This window comes from Colobus angolensis, unplaced genomic scaffold (genome assembly GCF_000951035.1).
Source record: "Colobus angolensis palliatus isolate OR3802 unplaced genomic scaffold, Cang.pa_1.0 Scaffold158, whole genome shotgun sequence".
Classification (NCBI taxonomy): Eukaryota; Metazoa; Chordata; class Mammalia; order Primates; family Cercopithecidae; genus Colobus; species Colobus angolensis.
Genome location: NW_012114688.1, coordinates 8918674 through 8944162, shown reverse-complemented (window position 1 = coordinate 8944162; position 25489 = coordinate 8918674). Strand labels below are relative to the sequence as shown.

Below are 25489 nucleotides of genomic sequence, written 5' to 3'. Positions count from 1 at the left end.
GGGGGACAGAGCAAGACTCTGTCTGAAAAAAAAAAAAAAAAAAGAAAATGAAAGGGCAAGTCATAGACTGAGAGAAATTTTTGCAAAAGTATATTCAATAAAAGAATTGTATTAGAATAAAGTTCTCTTACAATTCAAGAAAATAATAAGCAAAATTAAAAATGGGAAAAAGAGTTAACAGACACTGCATTAAAAAATAAAAGATTCCTAATAAGCACATAAAAACCTCTTTAGTCATCAGGGAAATGCAAATTAAAATTATAATGCAATACTAAAATTCATCCAGTAGAATAGCCAAAAAAAAAAAAAAAAGAGAGAGAAAAACTGACCATACCAAGAGATGGAAAGGATGTGAAAAAACTACAACTCATACCTTGCTGATGGGAATGTAGGAAGGAATTGCTAGTTTGTTAAACACTTTGGTAGTTTCTCATAAAATTAAGCATGTACTTACTATGCGACTCAGCAACTCCACTTTTAGGTATTTCCCAGGAGAAATAAAAACATATGTTCAAACAAATACCTGCATATGAGTGTTCAAAACAGCTTTGTTAATAATGGTTAAAATCTGGAAAAATGTCCATCAGCAGGTAAATGGTAAACAAATTGTGGTATATCCATATAAGGGAATACAATTCCACAATAAAAGCATTAATTACTGAATATATAACATGAGTGAATCCCAAGAGCATTATGATAAGTGCCAGAAACCATATAGAAAAGAAAACATACTGGATGTAATAAATTTATTTAAAATTCTAGAAAAGAGAAAACTATAGTGATAGAAAACACTTGTTTCCGGAGACCAGGTGAGAAGGAGATTGACTGCAAAATGGCATGAGGGAACTTTTTGGTACAGTAGAAATGTCCTATAACATGATTGCGATGATGGTTACAAGATTACATACATTTTCAAAAGTTAACAACTGTAGACTTAAAATTGATAATTGTATTCAGTACATATTAAACCTCAATAAAACTAAACCCTGTAAAAAACCCAACAAACTAAAACAAAACAAAACAAAAGGTGTATGGAGATTAATCATTCACATGGTATTAAAAAGCTAAATATCTGCTTCGGTTTTATTAATGAAAGCAGAGATTATTCATTAGAAAATATCCAGTCATGATATCAGAGGCGTTCGAACCAGAGTGAGCTACTCCATTTTGAGTGAGGGCTAGGAAAATAGGAAAATGAGTCTGAGACTTACTGGGTTACATTCTCAGAAAGTTAGGCATTCTTAACCTCTAGATGTTTATGGTTAAGGGAACAAATTAATAATGTTTACTGAACAGACCCAGACATGGGAGTGTCCAGATATCCTGATATCTGTAGAACAAAGGCATTCCTAATTTTGCTTTAAAGATAATAATATCGATTCTTGCAAAATATAGTCATTAAGGAAATTAATATGTTATCACAAACCCTTATAGCAGAACACATCTCCCCATACATATGAGCATTGCACCTGGGGTGGATGCACTCCTCCTCTTTCAGCAACGTCGTACTCCGCCTATGGAGTAGCTATCTTTTCACCACTTTACTTTCATAAAAAACTTGCTTTTACTTTGCACTGTGGACTTGCCCTGAATTCTTTCTTAAGGGAGATCCAAGAACCCTCTCCTGGGGCCTGGATTGGGACCCCTTTCCTCTAACGATTAGTCAGGCCCAGCATGCCAGGGTGTATAATTGAAAGAGCTATTTGATGTAGTGAACAAAAGGATGGGAGAGTTATATTATTCATTTTGTGAGTGTTAGGAGCAAAATAAAATTCGATTGCAATACCAAAAAAAACAAAGAAATATGTATAAATAAGTGGTATGCCTGAAAAATATTAAGATAATAAAATACAAGGATTGGGCGAGAAATTATTTCAGAGTAAGGGAGATTACAGAAATAAGAAAACTGAAAATGCATGATTGTGGATTGAATCCTATCCCAGACAAGAAAAAAATAATCTATAAATGACACAATTGGGACAATTTATAAAACTGGAATTTGAACTAGAGGTTATAATATCCTATCGATGTTAATATCATCTCAATTTTTTTATTTTATGATTGCATTGGAGTTATATAAATGAATTTTCTTGTTCTTAGGAAATGAAGACTGAAGTGGCAAGAGTGCACGTTGTATACAATTTACTGTCAAATGCTTCTAAAAAAAACCCAGAATAAAGGAAATGGGACAAAATGCAAACAGTTAATGAACCTGGATAAGGAGTTTCTTGTACTATTCTTGCAATTGTTTTTTTAAGTTTGAAATAATATTAAAATTAAAAGGTTATTAATACTATATGGGGGTGGGGAACTGAGCCCCAAATTAATTATATACTTACTGGAGTAATTCTGTCAAGGGATAATTAGGAGTAGGTTTAATGCATTTAATGGTTACTAGGTTTAATGCCTGTATAGTGCATTAAATATAATACAGTTCAATAGTGTGAACAACTATTTTATATTATTTTTGTGTTTAAAATGAAATAGTAACTTTAATTTGTTTTTTACCTTTGTTAAGAAATTTGCAAAATAAATATGCATTTTATTATGGCCTTTTAATATTTTTGCCTGCTTTGTTTCCTAAGAATCTAAATTTTCATTTAAACTTGCTATGAAAAAGCTATAGTTTATGCACCCTTCTCTAAAATAGAAGAAAACATAAAAATAGAGCAAAGAAAACTCTAAAAATGGAAATTTAGTTATTATAAACAGAGGTTGAAGAAATATATTCTCCAAATATTGTAGCACTAAATCATTCAGAACCCATTCGTGTGCCAGTGTCATGCTAAATCTTAGCAAAATGAACTAATACAGAAAAAATCTCCCAGACGGTGAGGTTCAGAATTCATGGTTTCATGCAGTGCCATGGCTATCCATCACTACCTTCCTGTTCCCTGAAGCTCTTCTACTTTCACCTCCTGCCTTTCAGCAGAAAAGTCAACATCAGATGCTATTTTCTACACCGGAAACTCAGACTCTTTTGTAGTTTAGCAGGATAATTAACAGGTATTAAAGACAATTTAGCACCTAAGTGAGGCTTTCTCCCAGAAGGAATTAGAAGAATTGACTAGGCATTGACCGGGCATGAAAAGAGATGAAACTTTAGAGTATTTGCACTATGAATTATAGGAATTTATGAAGCTAAATCATGGGAAAATAAGGTCCTCTTTCCTCCCAATGACAAACTCTCTAGCAGTTGAGGGAGGGAGATAGTGCAGGGGGTCCCTAATACAGGCAAAAAGTTGTCCCTCTTCCCACACCTGCACAGACAAAACTGAAATAAAATTCTGTCACAGACTCACATGAAAATGAGAAAGAACAAAATACGCAATATACAAATGAGATTCTGGGAGTAATGAGTCAACTGTACTTGATTTTAATCACTATTCTAATATTGTACAGGTATATACTTTAGACTTTAATTGCATTTTCTGTAAAATAAATCCTAATATGCAGTTATTTTAATGACTAAAGTACATTAAACTTAGTATGATATTTGGCTCACAACAAACATAAAGTAGAAATTGTTATTATAATTATAAAATGGTCAATGTATACTATATAATTTGTATGTTTTATAAATTTATATTTATGAAAATCTCAAGGTTCAATTCCAACACTAAGTATCCCAGTTTGTCCAATCCACTATTATATTTATTATTCTATCAGGTGCTGAGATTAGGTTGAAGCCAGGGACTAATATAAGAAAAAAAACAGCTGGAGCAAAAAGGTTTTTCAAGAAAAATTTGCAGTAAAGAAATACAGCTTCAATGTGCTTCTTTTGTCTTTAAATACAGCCTCATCTCTCTCTGCACAGAGGCAGCATGGTGTTCTGATGAGGAGCTTTGGCAACAGAACTAGACTGCCTTGCCTTAAATCGTGGCTAACCCCTGGCTAACCATGTAACCTTGGGAATAATCATATTCACTTGTGGGATTCTTGTGAGAATTAAATGAGCTAAATAGAGAAAGCATTAAAAAGAGTATGTGTCTAGTATACAGAAGATATCTGCTCAATAAAGAGAAAGAAGTCCTTTAGTAATGTAATGCCTCTGGTCACTGAAAATTTTCCATGATTACTAATTTGGAAAAAAAAAAAAAAAAAAAGCCTAAAGATACCCACTATCCTTAGTTCTAAAGCAGTGTTTATGGGAATCAAAGTGTCATACCTTGTAAACTGACAAATGCAAGGCTGTAAATCCATTTCTTGACAGTCGAGATGGGCGGAGCCCTTTTAACATAAGAGTTCGAATATGTGATTTGTTGCCTTAAAGAGAAAAATGAAAAAAGGCTAAATCGTTGTGGGGATGGGGTGAGTTTAAGACTCTCTTTGACTTAATGATAAATGCCACAGAGCTGTATAAAAATGTCAAGCTCTCATTCTGCAGGCCATTTGTAAAGTTTTCTATTAATTGACAACCTTACTTACTAGGGGATATTTCTTTTCTATTTATAAAACTTTATTCAAATGCTGTGTATTTTGATTCTTCGTCTTAGATTTTTTTATTTAGTATCCTCATCATCGGATGGTTTTGAAACATAAACACATAAAAGAATTCACCATAATAAACTATTAGTGAAAAAGCTTAAATTAAAAAATCTAGTTGGTTGTAGAGGATTTATCTGAACATTATTAACAGTAGCGCTTATTTAGATCAAAGAAATATAAAGGATATAACCGAGGTTGGGAAGGCACATTTAAAGTTGAGAGAACAATCTGTTAAGCAGAGTCTGTTTGGTTTGTTTGGGAGAAATGGTTAAAGAATATGGTTAGAGTTGACACACATTTCTGTTTCATTTTAAGAAGTTAAGTTCAACGAATGTAGTTTGGGTTAACAAAATAAATATTAATGGTTCATTCATTAATTTAATAACTTTACTGAGTAGATATTATATGCCAGGCACCATTCAAAGTGCTTGAGATACATTAATAAACAAAACAAATTAAGTGTAAGCCAGATTAAACTCTTAATCTTCACTTTGATCAATCCTTACTTTTAGATTTTATCTTTGGCATTTGTCACTTTTCCACGTACTCTTGTTGAATATTGTGAAGCAACTGCTTGATGCTATTTTGGGGAATCTTTAACTGCTTCTGAATTTAAGTTAATCCCTGACTGGCATGCCCAATATTGAAAAGAGATTTTTGATTTCCAAGCAAATTGAGTAACTTGGTTTCCGGTAGGAACACAATGAAGCTTAAATTTAAAGCTAAATCAATTGGAATATTCTGCCTGATAGTTACTGCCTAAACGGAGATTATCAAGGTTGGAAAAGGCAAAGCAGAAGAGAAAATTGAACATGAATATAATTCTCTTGTAGACTATTAAGCAGCTCAAGTCACTGATGATATACACATATAACCAGTTTACAAAGTACTAAGTTTCAAGTACTCACCTCCACAAATGCAACATAAATGAAGTAGAGACAGCCCATTTTCAGTGCGGTAATTTAAATTGACTTTACTGAAGGCTTCATCAGAGCTGAAAAAAACATTTTACAGATGATCACAAAATTCATCTTTTAGCATATTGTCTTTCATTTGAAAATTATAAATGCAAATTCTGTTACTATCAATTCAGAAATGTATTTTTTCTAAGACTATTTTGCACTTACAGAAAGAATCTTGAACCGTCTATATGAAGAATCAAAATTGAGAGGAAATTCTGTAGTTTTACATTGTAATGATGTCACCAGAAATAACACTATGTTTCCAATAGTTGCTCCAGAATCACTGACAGCTACTAGGTGTCACAATAATGAATTTAGTGGCACTTTTTAAAGACAAGTGAAACCAAGGTCAGACATAATCTAGGAACCTGAGAGTCACTGTTAGTAGGGGATACTTATATAATACATATATAAAATTGATTATTATGAAAATCAGAAAATCAGAAATCAGAAAATTGTTGTCAAATATAAAAGGCCAAGAAAAGTCAAATATGACATGAAATTATAGGGGACAACAAAGACCTTCCCCTTTGCCTCTCTGAAGTTTTGCTGAAATCAACTGACAAAAGGGACATTAATAGAAGAAAAAGCATAAAATATATTTGATTATAGTTTTAAAAGGCACAAGAGACACAAGACATAAGAGCCTTCAGAATGAAGACTCAAAGATACAGGAACAACTCTGTAAGTTCTGGTTTCTATGACCTGCCTTGAGGGAAGAAGGATTCTAGTCTCTATGGCTATCCTCTGGGGAAAATGAAGGGTCAGAGACAAGAGGACAGGAGGAGGTCAGAGAGAAAGTTTTGCTTCTAAAGCTGCTTGTAAGGCCTTCATTTTGAGGTGTCATTTTCTGAGTCTCAACAAAAATGATGCTAAAATTACCCGAAGAGTTATACTTCAAAAAGAAAGTTGTATATTCACAGTGAAGTTGGCAATGTTAACAACAGTGCAATAATCATTTTTGATTACATATCACATGCCAGATACTGTAGTAAGCACTTAAACTTACTTATTCCTCACCACAGCACAATGTCATGCGCATTGTCACATATATTATTTTACTCATTTTATAATTGAAGAAATTGAAGCTTAAAGAGGTTAAATAACTTGCCCAAATTGGAAAAAAAAAAAGAACAAACTACTTAAGAGGCTGAATTAGGATAAGATTTGAATCCTGGTGTAACTATAAGACAAGGCTTTCAAGGATTACCACGCTGATGAAATTATTTTCTCCACTTTGAAAACATCAAAACATAACAGGTATTGCTATATAACATTGTACATACATACTGAAAAATTGCATTTTCTCAGGGGTTTATTGCTACATAGGAGCTCCAGAGCTTTTTCTTCTTTCACTATTTGCCATAGCTCAAAAACACGTGCATCCTTCCCTGTTTTGCTTAGGCTGCTGGTTACATAGTTTTTCTTAGGATCAGAAGGCCTCTCTCTCCTCCCCCAACCCAATACTTTGTTTTCTTTCTTGTGGTTTTAGAGTATGTTTCATTTGCTGGACAATAGAAAGACCAGGGAAGAAAAGCCAAAGCAGCTCAGAGTTGAATCATTGTCCATCAACATTCTCAGTTTCCAGTCACAGTTTTCTTTCCCTTTTTATTTATGGACACTGATTTCCTACAACCTTTAAGAGAAAAATCCAATCTACCTAGCTTGAAAGGCAGAGTTCAGCTCTGCCGAATACCTCTACTATTTCAAGTCATAACCACAAAGAAGACCTCTGCGACCTGTGAATGCATTTCCAAGTACCTAGTTTACTTTCTTCCAAGACATCCATAATATATTTGGGTTTCAGGGTTTAAAAGCCTGGCTGAGCCAAAGACTACACATTTCTAAGAATCATGTTATTTTGTGAAGTTACTGCCATACCATAAACAGCTCTATCATTTATAAGTAGGCTCATTTTATTATAAGTGGGCATTTAAAACAGTGGTATTTTCATCAGAAATGATTTTGATTGCAGTATTCTTTGAGCTGAGGGAAATTGCTGAGAGAAGTGAGTTAAATTCTTAACTATCTTCATGAAATTCTAAACTCCCTGCTTATATTATTAACATTTATAAACACTGGAGTTTATTGTACTTCTACAAAAGGCTTTCCAAAGCAAGCTGAGCTGTGTTTTCCAGTATTAGTAAGCGTGTCTACATGTTTTGCTGCAGGGAAACACAGAAAGCAAGAAGGGTAGGAGGGTAAAAAAAGTTTGAGAATACTGTATTCCCACGACTGTGAAAACAAACCACAAGACTTGCCATTTCTAATTAAAGCATTTCACTGAGGTTCTTCAATGACCCTGGATTTAGAGCCTTTCTCTTTTTAGCAGTACCTTGGAGAATAGCACTTTTTCTTTTTCTATTTTAAAATTCCAATAGCTTTTGATGTTCTTAACTGGGTGCCTTGATGATAATGTTCTGAATTTATAGTACCTTTCAAGTGTAAGTACTTTACAGGTGATATGAGACTTTGGCTCACTCACCAAAGACTATGCTATCTCTCTAAAGCTGCTAGAGATTTAAATAGGCAGGAGGCAGCTTGAAATTGACCTGTGAGGCCAAGGATATGATCTCATTTCTACTGAAAAATGTCCTGGGAACATCATGGACCTCAAGAGGTCGAGAATTTTAGCTTTACATTCCTTTTGAAAGGCTACCTGTGGCTCTCTAGGGCCCTCCTGGGGCAATGGTCTTTGTTCAGACAAAGACAAGGATTTCATTAATAGAATCACTCCACTTCTCACCAGGGACTATATCACAGTACCTTACCACAATTTAGACCTTTATCTGTGAAATCTGACCCAGTCAGAGTACAAGAGAACTTTGCTTCAGGCAGAAGTTGTAATACACTGGGATTATATTCTTTTTTCCAGTATCTTATCAGATGCTACTTCCCCCCACCTTTCTTTTTGGAGGGATTTTCCTGAATTTCTCCTTAGATACTATGTGAGATTTTGGGTGTGAGTGAAATGAGTTTACTTTCAGATGTCTGTTTTCTATTCATAATTTTTATTTATCAAGGTGCCCTGAAAAGTTTAAATTATACATAGAACACAGAACTGCACATGAGATTCTCTTATTTAAACTTGACCTCTCAAACTTTTAATATTACTGTATTTTCAACAGTGGAGATATGCAAAGAATGAAAAATGCAAAGGAGGGAAAAAAGGTTAAAGTTGAAGTGAAAATCACTTTATTTGAGAGGGTAAACTCAATTGCTTTCTTATTCTGTGATCTAACTTTGATGATCCATTCAATAAGTCTGGCACAACACCTACTAAACACCTACTATATGCCTCACTTCTGCTCTTAAGGCTCACTTCAGGTTGTGTTCAAGAGTCTCCTTGATATAAACTACTCACTAAATCCTGTATCCTTTGAATGCATCAGTCCTGGAAATATACATACTAGATAAAATCCTGAAATTGACTGTTGTGTTGTCCTGATATCTAATACTCTGATCAGCTTTGCAAAACAAATGAACATGGAATTAAACAGAAAATACAAGATGCCAGGGTCCATTCTTGATTTTTTAAAAAGAAAGGCACTAAGTAAATGTTTATTATTTACATAAATAAAATTGAAAGCAAGATTAATGACTCTTTATTCAACAATTATTCCTCAGCTAACTGAATCTTGAACTAGACTTTACCATCTATAAGTGACTCAGTATAGAGTCCTAAAGAGTTCCTTGCTTTAAACTGAGCTGCTCCTTGTTGCTTTTGTTCTCCTTTTGAATTATATCCTCCTTGAACTCATGCAACTTCTATTAATGTCAACAAAATGAATCAACAGAGAATAGACTCCTGTAATATTTGGCAGTCAAGTGTGATTTTAATAGTACAATTTTTAGTTCAACTTTAATAACTGGAATGTACATTTTTAAAATGAGAGTTACTTTGGGGGCTATATTTGAATCCTAATTCTCACTTCCCATTAACTTCTAGTCAAACGTTTCTGTTTTGAAACATGTAATTAAAATATTCAAGATATTTAAGCAATCATTCCTAGGAGAGAAATTTCATTTTCTCTTCTTTTGCCTCTTCTAAAGTAACTGTGTATGTCAAATTCACCGCCAATTGAGCATCACTTATGTATTCTAATACCCTAAGCTCAATTTATTTTTTAATTTCCCCTTACATTTTTCATCACCTGCCATGCCACACTGTAACTTAACATATCCTAATGAGTTCATCGTGCATGCTGGGGCATGAATGAAGTTCCTAATTAAAATAAAGCCACTATTATGAATATATTTCTAATAGTAAATGCTGTTCTTAATCATTAAAAATGATAGTTCTGTACCCAAAGGTTACTTTCTTTCTTGTAGCATAATGAATTCTTTTCCTAGCCTTTACCTTTTACCCAGAAAAATGTGCAGTTTTGTGATCCAATTAAATTTCTTTTTCATGACCTCATCCTTTCAAGAAGATATCTGACATGAATGACCACAAGTGGGAACTTATTAAATGTAACATTTGAACAGTTGGCCAAAAAATAACACACTGCTGTCCAAGGTATTCAGACAGGTAGATACATTTTAAAGGTAATTCATTGGTTGAAACTTAGGGGAAAGCCAATAACGTAGAAAGAAGGTAAGGATTTCTTATGGGTCGTCTAGTTTCCCAAACTGATCATTTAAGTTTCAAATGGCTAGTTGCAACTTCTTGACTATTCATTGCAGATTCTTCCCTGCCCCATGCCCTCCAAGCAACAGCAGCAGACAAATAATAAGATCTGTTTCTAATATATATTGCCAAGAAATATCCAGAAATATATTTGTTCAATATCTTCCAAATAAAATCTGCAAACTAATACTGTGAAGTATATTCATTTATTCAGCCATTCATACAATAAACAATTATAGAGTTAGAGTGACAGATACAGCAAGAATAGCTAAGCATCATAAAATTGATGTAATAATTGTTACTTCATAAGATTGTTGTGAAGTGTAAATGAGTTAGACTTTGTAAAACTTTTATAAATATTAACTGCTATAATAGTTATTTCTAGTAAGGCATTGATACTGATTATTTTTACTGTTTTTTTGTATTGTTTTGCTCTTCCAAAGAGGGATAGGAAAGTAGAAAGGAATCATGGAAGTACAGGATGGAAGAGAAGAAGAAAGGAAGAGTAAGGGGGAGAGAAAATGATAGAATGATAGCAAGCTAGAGATGGAGAAGGAGAGGGAGAACAATAGGGAGAGATAGAGAGAGACAGAGAGAGATTGAGGTCAAGTTGCTTCTCAATGATTTCGCAAGATATTCCTGTAAAATTATAGTTCATAACTAGTTTCACCTGGACAAACAAGAAAAGAATTAGAGAAATAGACCGGCTTAGGGCATTATGAATTCTTTGTTTCCTTTTGGGTTTCAGGTTTTTTGTTGTTATTGATGATTCTTATTTTTTGTTTTGTGGCTAATTAGCAAAACACACTACCCAAACATGTCAAATAAATATTTTCATCCTATGTTAATTATAAGATGACATTTCCCCTTCAATATCCTACTTAGTAGTTTGACAGAAAGGGTCTACTCCTCTTAAATAAGATCAGCTTGAAAAGTTTCCAGAGCTATTCATCTTATAATAGCCAGATTTCATAGTTGGCTATAGTGCTAAAAATAACTTTAGAAGATAATTCATTTAAGGATGAGTATAGTGGAATGCAACAGGCCTCAGCAGAACTTTTCAGAGAGAAAAAGTACAAAAAGGTATATTTCAGAAAACATGTTTTTTCATTTCCTCTATACATTGTGACTTTTTAATGGAACAGAGCATTCTTTTGACCATTTTTGTACATAATTAAATCTAGTCAGTTTTAAAGTGAGGCACTGTAATTACTGACCAAGATGTATCTACCCAATGCCAAAAAAATACAGGTTGTTTTGGATTATGTTGATGTCATACTGTTTAAAAATTATGGCTTTTCTGGGCCGGACGCGGTGGCTCATGCCTGTAATCCCAGCACTTTGGGAGGCCGAGGAGAGCGGATCACGGAGGTCAGGAGATTGAGAACATCCTGGCCAACACGGTGAATCCCTATCTCTACTCAAAATACAAAAAAATTAGCCCGGCCTGGTGGCGGGCGCCTGTAGTCGCAGCTGCTCTACTCGGGAAGCTGAGGCAGGAGAATGGTGTGAACCTAGGAGGCAGAGCTTGCAATGAGCTGAGATTGCGCAGCTGCAATCCAGCCTGGGCAACACAGTGAGACTCCGTTTCAAAAAAGAAAAAGAAAATTATAACTTTTCTGGAATATTCTCATAGTTTTACATATTATATTATAGATTAAGCAGATACAAAGTTGGCTTGACAATGAAATTAGCAAAACATAGTCTTAAAATTTATTATGATAAAAACTATTGAAACAAAATAATTTGAATGAAAACGTTTTAAGTCACATGTGGAGAGACATCACTTCCATAGTCTTTTCAAAAAGGTTGTATAATATTCATAACCAAGATTACTAATATGATACATTTTTTAAATCAAATAAAGATGGGTGTAATCCTAGGTAAACTATACAAATTGTTTAATCTAGTTCAAGCCAGTTTAATTTGATTAGCCTCATTTTCTCCAGGTATAACATGGCAATTGCAACACTTACTTCAGAGGGATGTTAACATAAACAATAATGATTAAGTGTTAATAAACATTTCTGAGGTTTGGCCATGTGCCAGACACTGTGCTGAAGCACTTTACATATGCACCATTAGGATTATATAAGCTGATGCACACAAAGATATATAGAAGCATTTCTGGCATATGGTAAGCACTAAGTTATTAGTTTGTTTCACAAATAAATACAAATATAAATAAGGTTAAATAAGGAAAAAACGCTGCCCTTAGTGAACACATACACTAGTGGGGAGATAGACTTATAAACGGGTAAGAACAGCACCATGTAGTAAGTGTTACTATGTTGATAAAGAATAGAGGCAGCACCGAGGAGGATATAATCAGACAATTTCAATCAGCTTGATTGAAAGGTGCCCTTTCTGTCTTTCCTTCTCCTCCTGCCTTCTCTTTTTCTTCTTTTCTTCCTGCCACCAATCCATTACCTAAACAAATGTCCAAAGTTGTGAGTGAGTAGCAACTTTACAGCAGAAGATGAAAGAACATTCCATTTGCATTTCCCTTCTTTCCCACATCAAGCTGCCATTCCAAAGCTGCTATAAATTGGCATAAGCAGGATAATTATTTAGCTCTTTCTGTCTTACATTTAGTTCTATATTGCTGTTTATTATATTGTGGGTAAAAGCTATGTCAGGAAGATTGTGTATTCGAGCTGATAAAGCAATGGTGTATTATGTGGTGAAAAATCTCTTATAATGAATGAAATTAGCATCTACCAGGAATGTCATAAAGAAATTGGTTAGCAAATGAAAAACTCTGTTTACATCAGTGATCCTTTACACCTTTGACGCTAGTGTTAATGTTCAACGTTCCTTTTTGGGCATTGTATGCAGTCTCCTTGCTGTCTAAATGTTTAGAGAAAGGCTGGTATCAGGCAACATAACATAATTGCTTATCATAGAAATGCTCTTTATATTATAAGAGAAATAAATAAGGGTGAGTAATGAGATTCTAACATTTATTTAGCAGCTATAATGCTCTAGATACTCATTTAAATGTCATTTCATACAACATTATGTTTGATCTTCCCAACTACCTTTAAAATTTGATTAATGAGTAAGTAAGACAATTTATATTCTCAGCACATTATTATTTTCTTTCTTTCATCCATCATTTTATTCCAAAGAAAAGAAAATACTTAGAACTCTGCCCTGGAAGCAATTGACTTTTCTGTCCCAGATTATGCTATCTACCTTGACGAAATCAGACAAAAGCATATTATTCAGTTTTTGCTTGTTTGTTTTTTGGTTCTCTTGACTCTCTGTAGACCATACCAGTTGCTTACTTTCTGTTCCCATATTCCTCATCCCTTCACTAATATCACCTCAGGTAAAGAGTTCTCAGTGCAACTTGGATATCTTCCTAGAAGTATAGTTTTCAAACTTTAGAAGTATCACTTTTATTACGCATAGTTTTATCTGGGGAGTTTGTTAAACATTCAGGTTCTTGGAAGACATCTACAGAGATTCTGATTCATTTGATAAAGGGTGGAGTCATGGAATCTAAAATTTTGGCAAGTACTACAGCCTCCATCTCCATTAACATAAGAGGCCCCTAGTTCTTGCAGAAACATCATTCTACCTGGATAATCCTCTCCTCAACTTCCTTATCATCACATTCTGTAGCTTCTTTAATGTCATCAGGATCAGGTTATTGGTCTTTCTCTCCAAAAATGTCTAACCATTATCCTCAGTAAATTTGATAGTCATTTTGATGCGCCTTCTAATACTCTAGTCTCAAAATTCTTCAAATCCCTTTCAATCAAAATCATTAAAAGCTACATTTCAGATTTTGGAATCATCCTAAATTGTGCTAATACTTTACATTTTAATTTTGAAATAATCCTCTTCATAAAAACTTTCATTCTTTCTAACTTTTAATAAGCTATTTGTTACTCTAACTTTATGATAAAGGCTTCTGTTCTTTAAATTGTCCTTATTTATCTAATCAATCATGATAATAGAAATTTCTAATTATTCAATGCTTACTATGTGTTGGGCCCTGTACTTAGTATTTAATTTACCTCATTTTGAAAATATCCTGTGAGGTAATTATTATTCACCTCATTTTATACATGGAAATGAGGATTAAGGAGATTAAAAAACATATCCATGGACATACAGCTTATAAATAGAAGAAGCTGTATTTAAAACCATGTTTGTATGACTCCAACATTCTTACATTGATTTGCATAGCTTTCTTACTCAACTCAGATAATATGGTCAAGACATTATTTTTTCTCACTTTTCCTAAACTTTCTATGGTACTCATTCATTGTTGCCTACACGCCTTTACTTAACTATGCTTTTTATCTATAATGATTCAAAAAATCAATGAATACATCAGGACCTAAATCTTGTTTTTGTAAGCAGGGTATGGTAGGAAGAGCACTATCTATGGAGTCAGGCAGACCTTGACATAAATCACATTCCAGAATTTACTGACCATGTGATTTGACAACTCCCAATGCCTTGTCTCTAATCCTTAATTTATCATCCACTAGAGTTAATATTATTCGGCACACATTAAATGACAACAATCTACATATGATAGATAAATAATGTCTTGTATTTGATGTATCTGGAACAACACTTGAATATGAGCTGGCACTGAACAAATTCTGGACTGTAAGCTCCCTGACACAGATTCCTGCCTCTCACCCCCAATGCTAATGAGAAAAAAGGTCACATTTGTTGCATTTAGTAGAAACATAGGAAAAGTCCGTTATAGCAGTTGTCAAGACAGCTTGTAGTTGTTGATGTGGTATGAGAAAGAACCTTATATCTTAAATCCATTGTTAAGCCTAATATTCAGGTTTGGATACATCTGGTTTAAGCTAACCTTGACCTATTTGCACAATACTTTCTAAATTAAAAAAAATACTAAATAACTGAGGCTTTGACCTTTAAAAGTTGATGAAAATTTCTTCAATGTAATCACATTTCATTTAGCATATTTATTTAAGTCAATAAGAGTTGGATGTTTATGATTAAGTTCTATATTCATATTTTTCCAACAAAACACATACATATTTATAATTTTCCTATACTAATGTACCAGTTATATTTCTATAGGAATTTAAAATGTTGTTCCATATCTCAGCATGTGACACTACTTGCAAAAGTCAGATCAGTGGTATCTCATCACAAGTGTCACTGTTGAATTCATCATCTTGGGCCAAACTATAGAGAGAATCAATTATTTTTTGAACCATAAGTTGAACACTTGTGAAAGCGTTGTTAAATCCACTGACAAATTTCATATAAACTATATTATACATGGATGATTTTATTTGCCAGTTATGTGATATTTATATGTTTACTGTATCTAAAATTTTGTTTTAAAGATATGTCATTTGGTCATTGCTTTACACTTGTTTTCTAAGTAAAATAGAGGAAGTGATGAGTGCATTATGTAACACAGCTGTAAATGAACATGACTAATTGGTGTATGTGGAACATTTCCTTAGGCAGGCAGGTAACTTTCTTGAACCTCTAATGGGCATCTAGTTTCTCAATGTCAGATTCAATTTAACCAGAAGGCTTTTTGTGTATATAAGGGTCTTGCTCCTCTTTTCTGAACATTTTGTGTCTTCCAAGGTTGTGACACTGTCTTAGATTATTTTTCTCTTGTTATTATGGAACAAAACCTACTGAAATCCTGAAGGCAATATTATATGTTGTTATATGATTGTTCAGGGGCAGAATGATACTCAGTTCCATTAAGGGACAGCCTTTCAATGTCAAGAGACCAGAGGCTTTGTTAAAATTGGACTTACCATCATAGTTCAAAGAGAACAATGTGGCCAATATGCAACCACTATGTGGGAAGAAAAATCTTGCTTTTCATTGCTGGCATGGTTTACAAGAATGATCTAATTCCAGAGAAGATTATTGAGATCAACAATAGCTTGCACTCAAAGGCTAGCCCTTAGGTTCTTATTTTTAAATTTTAATGATGGAATATTACAAGTCATATTTTTAAGGAGGTGAGACGTTATGTTTACATTTTGAGAGTGATATGAGTGGTCAAAAAGAGATAATCTGACATCCTAAGGCTTACAACATGACTGCTTTTGTCTGAGGTTCTACGGGTTTAAAAAATACACAGATACTTTAAAAAATAAGGTGAATACTGTAGACAGTTATACAAAGAAATAACTCTTACAACTTTACCTAAATATATGCCTTAGTTCTGTCAGTTCTTTTTCCTTGATCTGCAGGTCATCTTCTAATCTTTCTATTGTGATAACATATGATTCACTGACTTTTTTCTTCCATTCATCTAGTAAAGAAGAACAAATGAGATTGATTTATAGTTGTGTTTTGCAAAATGTAGACACAGATCATAATATACAAGTAATCAAAACTGTTTTTATTCTAGAATCTACAATACTTAATTTAAATTACTGATTGTGAGTTTAAAATGCAGATGTTTATATTTAAAATGCAATCATATTGAATTGTAGTAATTAAGAATCCATTTGATATTGGATAATATATTTACATAGAAAAATATATTTGACTTATTTCATTTGATTTTATTGCATTTTAATTATAGCAATCTCTAGTTGCAAGACAGTTTTTAGGTTTTAAATACTAGATACTTAAGATATAATTCTGAAATCCCTACATTCAGCAATATTCCAAGTTTTTTTCTGTAACATTATACCAAGGAACTAAAGTCATATTTTTGTAAGAAATTTATTGCTTCCTATAAAGATCTTCAGAAAAAAAAATTTGAGTTCAGATAGTTTTTCAAAGACTTTCACATAATATGCTGCCTTATCTTCTGTATACAAATTAACACATATTCCAATGAGTTGTTAGTTATCAGTAACTGTAATTGAACCATGTTACATTTAAGGAAATAAGAATAATTAGAATAATTACCAGTACAAGTTTGGGTTGGTCTAGATTTATAATTTCCCATTTATTATGTTTCTTCTTTTCTCCAGGGCAGTTCTTCAAGTTATAAGATTCCAAGTTCAAGTGCAGTGACAGCCCAGTTGAAAAATACTTTGATAGTCTGGCTAAAAATAAGCCCAACTGCCAAATGGAATGTCATGCAACAATGACAAAGAACAAAATCATGTGTGCTTTCAAGGGTGAAATCATAAAGGGAACTAATCAGTCTGTTTAAAAGAACTGTATCAAAAATAAATAGCAAATGTTTCAATAGGATTATTTGCTTCCATCAATTATCTACCCGTACATACTTTCATGGACCATTTATTTAACAGATAAATCTAGAAAGTGATTCAGTTACATCTGAAGTTCACAAAAGAGCTATTAAAACTACCCAGACCTTCTTTCAAGATCATTTTCTCCTGAGCCAAAATAATGGCAGTTGGTAAAGAGTGGTAATAGAATGTGAATACATAAATAAATAAATAATAAAAAATCATAATCTCTGGCATATAACTAATAGAAATGAGTGTAAGTTTGGCCTATATAAGAGCTACATAATTATGTTTGTATGAAGAAATTCTCAACATAGACCAAGATTTATACTGTTGTTGAATATTCTGACCATAAGAATCATAGATAAGAATCTAAGACATTAAGTTCTACAAATAGCAATTCATAAAATAATAAATGACAAGAACAATAAGATTAAGAAGATTGAGCATTTGCTGTGTGTCAGACCCTAGTCTAAGTGCTTTACATCTATTTCATTATTTAATCTCATGCAATGCTGCTAGGTAGATATTATTCACAAATTATGGATGAGAAAACACAGAGTTGCTAGTACGTTGGAAGTCTGGAATCAATTATGACCATGTGACTCTAATATCCAAGCTAGATATTATTGATTTGTCTTTCGGAATTTCTCTTTCATGCACCTTCCATTTACTTTATGGGGACATTTCTCTTTGTATGCATATTGTATGCATATTTCTACTGATATAAAGAACCCAGGCTATGATGGAGAATAAATGAGAAACCCAGAAAGAAAACATTAAATTTTTCACTGTATATTTATTTCAGATAATCTTCTTATACCTAGAAAGTATAAACTTTAATCTTCAGATTCACATCCAGAGGATATAGCTTTAACTTAACAGATATGGATTTTATATTTTCTATAGTTAAATGTTCAAACAACTCTCTTTTTGAATAAATGCTTAGGCAAAGTTAGGATTCAGCACATCTTTTGCTCAGCAAAAGTAATCAAAGTTTCAGAGGTAAGGCTTCCAGACTGATAAGATACAGTTGGCGCATCAGGTATCTGGCTTCATAGACACTTTGTCCTCACCTGGACATACTCTCCTTTTCCCTTTTTATCAGTACATGCCTACCAGAGCTGTTAATACTTGCTGTACTGCAGTGGCATCTTGTTACCTTGGTCCATACACTCTACATCCTCCTTGTTTGAAGGTCAGACATCTTCAGTTCCACCAGCTTTCCCTAAGCACTTATGTGACCCCCATTTTCTCAGTTTGGAAAGTCTTTGTTTTGTTCAGGGACCTTCCTGCTTAATCTCTTCTTTCTTCCTTATCTTGAAGATCATACTGGATAGCCTTCTTTAAAAAGCTTGCAATCCCCCAGAGCTTTACCTTGGGAAATAATGCACCAGCTCTTTCTCCTCTTGGTTTCGTAAAATAGTCATGGTTTCTATACTCTGAATCCAGAGGGACAAAAATGGGAGCCTTCGAGAGGACAACTGTATTTTTCTTGATCTCTTTTCTTATTTGTCTCTAATATCTCAGATCTTCCATCAGTGTGTGTGTGTGTGTGTGTGTGTTTGTGTGTACATGTATCTTTTCTACATATGGAGGAAAAATTAGCTCTTATATCATCTTCCATTGTGTTTCTAATTTCCTGCTTGGGACACAAGTCTGATATACTGCTTTTTAGAATTTTTCCTTTTGATTTTCAAGAATACTTTTATTCTCTTAAAAAGCCATTTTACAAATGAAAGCTTTGGCTTTCAAAGGTGTGATTTCTGCTACGAGTTTGAAAATCCAATCAGCAACTCAGTTGAACTCCCCCACATTCTAACACAATACATTTTGCTGGAAAAAAAAATGAAAGGATAGCAATATAAGAAATGCAAAAAATTACTCAAAATATTACCCAAAATATTAACCATTATTGAACTATAACTGTTTCCTGGTTTGAAAGAAACAATCTTTATGGATAAGCCCTTCTTAAGAATTTGGATCTAGGTAATGGTTTGAGGTACTAGAGTAATTTTTTCTGGGTACCTTTAGCCTGATGAAGAAATGCTGGAAAAAGTAAATGGTCCAGGATGATATCCTTGCATTCCTTTTCCAAAGAATGTTGGAAAGAAACAACATAGAATCAAAAAATATTTTCCCTAATACTCAGTATATTTCTGTAAAAATTACTTCTTTCTAATAAAGAGTTGGCCACATACTCTAACTTGAATCCTACTCTCCCCAGTCCTAAGACGTCCAAAAGTGGAGAAAGCATGTTATATCATACATTATCAAAAACACAACTTGATTAAAAAAGCAGTCTGCTTTCAAACTTTAGTGAGGGTAGGTAACATGAGGAGCTTTGTTTAAATAAATAGAAACCTAGGCTCCATGCCTAGAGATTCTGATTCAGTAGATCAAGAGTAGAGTCCAGGAATCTGAGCTTTAACAAGTTACTCTGATGATTCTAATGTAGACGCTACATGGAGCATCATGTAAGAAGCACTATTTTAAGGTTACTTAAAGTGAGATGACTACTTAACAGAAATTTTTTTTACCTTTGAATTTCATGCAAGAGAAAAGAGATAAGTAGAATAAAAACAAAAGAAAGATTACTTCAGATTCTCAAAGAGTTCTATCCTGTGGTAATTCCTGGGGCAATAAATGATTTGGCTGTGCAAGTATAGTCTCATATTTTAAAAGTGATTCACAAAAAATTGAAGCAACCAACATATTCCTTCATAAGTGAATGGAGAAACAAACTGTGATATACCCAGAATATGGAAGATTGCTCAGCAGTGGAAAGAAAGGAACCATGAAAAGTCATGGAAGAACTTTAAATGTATATCACTAAGTGGAATAAGCCAGTCTGATAAGGCTACATACTGTGTAATTTCAACTATATGACATTTTGGAAAAGGCAAAACTATAGAAACAGTAAAAAGATCAGTGGTTACAGGGGTAGAGGAGAGAGAGGAAGAGATGAGTAGGTGGAGCACAGGGAATCTTTAGAGTAGAGAAATATTCTGTATGATACTGTAATGGTGGATACATGACATTATTCATTTGGTAAAACTCGTAGAACTACACAACACTAACATAACTATAGACTTTAGTTAAAATCATATATCGATATTGGTTCATTAATATTAACAAGTATGCTATATAAATGTTAATAAGAAAAATTGTGTGTGTGTAAGGGGAGTATATAATAACTCTGTACTTTCTGATCCTTTTTTGGTAAACTTAAAACAATTCTAACAAAATATTAATTTAAAAAATTATGGAAAAATATAAAATAATGCAAAAATAATACTTCATTAACAAGAGCATTTGAAGTAGTCAAGGAAATTTAATAATTTATAAAGAAAAGCCAATTCAAATACATGATTAATAGTAAGGTTTCTTTCTTCTATGCTTGCTCGTTTCTTCATTAGAAAATGTCAGAACACATTTAGTAAATATTATTTCTTCAACTACTTTGTTTCATCCACATTTGATATTCTACTGAATTGCCTAAATCTAGTTTTAATGCCTTTGTCTTTTCAACTGATTTATCAGACCACTTCTGCATACAAATAGTTATATTCTAATACTCCTTCAATAAGCTTACTTATGTTCTTTCTGCATTACTTTATTTGGGGTTCATATGATTTATTTATCCCAATTTACACTTTTGCATCTGCTATTTATATTTATTTTATACCGATTTCTTTATAAAAATTTAAAAGGATGCTTTCAAAATGAAAAACATAAAAATTGACCTTGACACTTCTACCTTTATGGTTCCAACAGAGAAATGATAAAGGAAATGTATCCCATGAAATCAAACTAATGCACTTGGAACAGTTATTAGCACATTTAAGAGTTGAATTAATTTATACTTTGATAATTTCTTCATTGTATATGTGTCCTTATTAGTATATTTCCATGTTTTTGGGAAGCATAGAGTTTCAATGTGTTGCATCTGGTTGACAAATTAATCATTGCTTTAAACATAAGAAGCTCGAATTACTAGTTTATATTTATTTTTTCTCTTATTTTTAATAAAGATTAAATAATTTGTGTCGAAATAAAATTATTTTAAAAAGAAATTGACTACTGCCTAAGATGCATACAACTATCCAATTGCACACAATTATTTGATTTTCTTTTAAATAATGTGTTTCTGCATTTAAAAAAGCATAATTTGTAAGAGTCTTATTTATCAAACAATTTTCTTTTTTTTCCACTAGAATATCTAAGTTTATAGTATGTTGAATGATTTATAAATCACCATGATGAAACTGAACATGTTGAGGTAATATTCAGATTAATCCTCAAAAATGAGTAGGACTTGATAATACATTATAATGAATATATAATATATTTCTAATATGAAGAAATCAATGTCACAGTAATTTAAAGATGTGTTCTCAGTATCTTTAACTACCAGAGTATATTTTAAAAAGGAATAGACAATATTGCTATTTCTGTGTCCAATAAAATATAATAGCAAATGCAAAGATCTTAGTTTTTCCTGTAACTTCCTTTGTTGGTGGGTAAACATGAAATAAAGTTGATTAAATAATCTAGATTAAATAGAGATAAGAGTCACATTTCTGTAACTGGCTAAAATTTCTTTTCCAAACTTATATGAATTCTTTGAATTATCAGTCTAGCTCTTTACAGATTGATGAGTCCATTTATCCATTCAAGAAATATGTATTGTACCAAGAAATACACAGAGCTCATGGGGCCAGAGATGCACGAGTAAACAGGTAACTGCAATACAATATTTGTCCTATGATGAGATATACATGATTGGCATGAGAAAGTCCATCTATTAAAGGCTAAATTTCAATCAGAAAAAGTTTACTGGAGGAATTAAAATCACCAAATAATCTAAACTTCATGACTCAGGCCACTTCCATTCCTTCTTAATTCTTTCTTCACCCCTCCTAAAAGTTAACTAAACAGCTTAAAAATGATACTGTGTGATAATTAGAGTTCAATTAATAGCTAATTATTGTTTTGGACAAATAACATTTTTAAAAATATTATTTAGAATCTAACGTAATCAACTTTATGTTTGTTTGTTTTACGAATTAGAGGTTTCTCTAATTAGAGTTTTCTAAATCATATAATAAATAAACAAACATAAGAAACTGGGGGGAGGGAAACCAAAATAATAGTTCTATTTATGTAAGAGTTTTCCTTTTTTTTGCAATTTTTATTTTCTTTTAAAAAATTTTCAATTTAAATTTTTGTGGGTACATAGTAGATATATATATATTTAAGGGTCACATGAGATATATTGATAGAGGCATACAGTGCATAATAATCACATCAGGGCAAATAGAGTATCCATCACATCAAGCATTTATCTGTTTTGTTACAAACAATTCAACTAGAAACTTTTAGTTATTTTCAAATGTATAATTAAATTATTGTTGACTATAATCACTCTGTTGTGCTAACAAACACTAGGTGTTATTCATTCTTTTGAACTATATTTTGTACCCCTTAACCATCCCTACACCCGACCACCCACTACCCTTCCCAGCTTCTGGTAGCCACTCTTGTACTCTCTATCTCCTTGAGTTCAATTGCTTTTATTTTCAAGTTCCCATAAAAAATGAGAACATGCAAAATTTGTCTTTCTGTGTGTGGCTTATTTCACTTCACATAATGATCTCCAGTACTATCTACGTTGTTGCAAATTACAGGATCTCATTCTTTTTTATGGCTGAATAGTACTCCATTGCATATGTGTACCACATTTTCTTTTCCACTCATCTGTTGATGGACACTTAGGTTGCTTTCAAATCTTAGCTATTGTGAACAATGATGCCACAAACATAGGAGTGAAGTTATCTCTTTGATAGACTGATTTGTTTTCTTTTGGATATGTAATTCATCAGTGGCACTGTAATTCAGCAGTGGGATTGCTGGATTATATGATAGCTCAATTTTTAGTTTTTTGAGGAACCTGCAAACTGTTCTCCCTAGTGGTTGTATTCATTTTCTTTCCTACTAACAGTGTACAAGGATTCCCTTTTCTGCACATTCTTCCCAGCATTTGTTATTGCCTTTTTGATGTAAGCCATTTTAACTGAGGTGAGAAGATATCTCTTTGTAGTATTGATTTGCATTTTCCTGATTACAAATTATGTTGAGCACCTTTTCATATGCCTGTTTGTCATTTGTATGTCTTCTTTTGAGAAATGTCTTTTCAAACATTTTGCACATTTTAAAATTAGATTATTAGATGTTTTTCCTATAAAGTTGTCTGAGCTCTTTATAAAATTCTGGATATTAACAAATCCCTATCAGATGGGTAGTTTGCAAATGCTTTCACCCAATTTGTGTGTTGTCTTCACATTGTTGATTGTCTCTTTTCTATGCAGAAATTCTTTAACACATGTGATCCCATGTGTTTATTTCTGCTTTGGTTGCCTGTGCTCATGGGATACTACTTGAGAAATCTTTGCCCAGTTCAATGTCCTGGAGAGTTTCCCCAATGTTTTCTTTTAGTAGTGTCATAGTTTGAGATCTTATAGTTAAGTCTTTAATCCATTTGGATGTAATTTTTCTATATGGCAAGAGATAGAGGTCTAGTTTCTTTCTTCTGCATATAGATACCGAGCTTTCCCAGCATTATTTATTGAAGACACTGTCCTTTTCCCAATGTATGTACTTGGCATCCTTGTCAACAATGAGTTCATTATAGACATATGAATTTATCTCTGGGTTGTCTATTCTGTTTCATTCATCTATGAGTCTGTTTTTATGCCAGTAGCATGCCATTTTGGATGCTGTAGGTCTGTAGAATAATTTAAAGTCAAGTAGTGTGATTCCTCCAGTTTTGTTCTTTTTGCATAGGATAGCTTTGGCTACTCTGAGTCTTTTGTGGTTCCACAAAAATATAAAAATCTTTTTTTCTATTTCACTGAATAATGTCATTGGTATTTTGATAGGGATTGCATTGAGTCTGTAGATTGTTTTGGGTAGTATGAACATTTTAACAATATTAATTCTTCCAATTCGCAAACGTGGACAATTTTTTCATTTTTGTGTATCTTCTTCAATTTCCTTCATCAATATTTTTTATTTTTTTATTGTAGAGGTCTTTCAATAGTTAGTTAATTCCTAGATATTTAATTTTATTTGTAGCTACTGTAAGAGGGATTAATTTCTTGATTTCTTTTTCAGATTGTTTGCTCTTTGCATATAGAAGTGCTACTGATTTTTGTGTATGTTGATTTTGTATCCTGCAACTTTACCAAATTCATCAATTCAAGTTCATTTTCTTGTGGAGTCTTTAGGTTTTTCCAAATATAAGATCATATCATCTGTAAATAAGGATAATTTGACTTCCTCCTTTTCAATTTGGATGTCTTTTTTTTTTTTTTTTCTCTTCTCTGATTGCTCTAGCTAGGACTTCCAGTGCTATGTTGAATAACAGTGGTGAAAATGGGCATCCTTGTCGTGTACCAGATCTTAGAGGAAAGGCTTTCAGTATTTCCCCATTTAAAATGATACTAGCTATGAGTTTGTCATAGATAGATTTTATTGTGTTTAAGTATGTCTCTTTCATATCCAGTTTTATGATTTTTGTCATGAAAAATGTTGAATTTTGGCAAATGCTTTTTCAGCATCAGTTGAAATGTCCATGTGATTTTCGTACTTCATTTGGTTGATATGATGTAGTACATTAATTGATTTGCATATGTTGAACCATTCTTGCATCCCTGAGACAAATCCTGCTTGGTCATGGTTAATGGCCTTTTTAATGTGTTGTTGAATTTGGATTGCTCGTATTTTATTGAGGGTTTTTGCATCAATATTCATCACTGATACTGGTCTATAGTTTTCATTTTTTGATGGGTCTTTGGTTTTAGTATCAGGATATACTGGCCTCGTGAATGAGTTTGGAAGTATTCTTTCCTTTTCCATTATTCTGAAAAGTTAGAACAGGATTGGTATTATTTATTTTTTAAAATGTTTGGTAGAATCTAGCAATGAAACCATTGAGTCCAGGCTTTTCTTTGCTGGGAGGTGCTTTTTATTATTGCTTTGGTCTCTTTACTTGTTATTGTTCTGTTTAGGTTTTGGATTTCCTCATCGTTAAATTTTGGTAGATTGTATGTGTCTTGAAATTGATCCATTTCTTCTATATTTTGCAATTTATTGGCATATAGTTGCTCATAGTGGCCAATAGTGATCCTCTGAATTTCTGTGGGAACAGTTGTATTGTT

General features: G+C 32.8%; 1 protein-coding gene across 1 annotated transcript in view; it reads right to left on the bottom strand.

Annotated features, from left to right (window-relative positions):
- LOC105508112 (serine/threonine-protein kinase TNNI3K) overlaps positions 1-17080 on the bottom strand; it is a 305390-nt gene extending 288310 nt beyond the window's left edge. The window contains exons 1-4 of the mRNA XM_011936921.1: positions 16978-17080; positions 16261-16369; positions 5397-5482; positions 4169-4266 (exon numbers count right to left, since the gene is read on the bottom strand). Coding sequence (XP_011792311.1) covers positions 4169-4266; positions 5397-5482; positions 16261-16369; positions 16978-17017 — 333 coding nt within the window. The 5' untranslated portion in view covers positions 17018-17080. The remainder of the gene's footprint in view (positions 1-4168; positions 4267-5396; positions 5483-16260; positions 16370-16977) is intronic.
- Positions 17081-25489: the final 8409 nt, after the last annotated feature.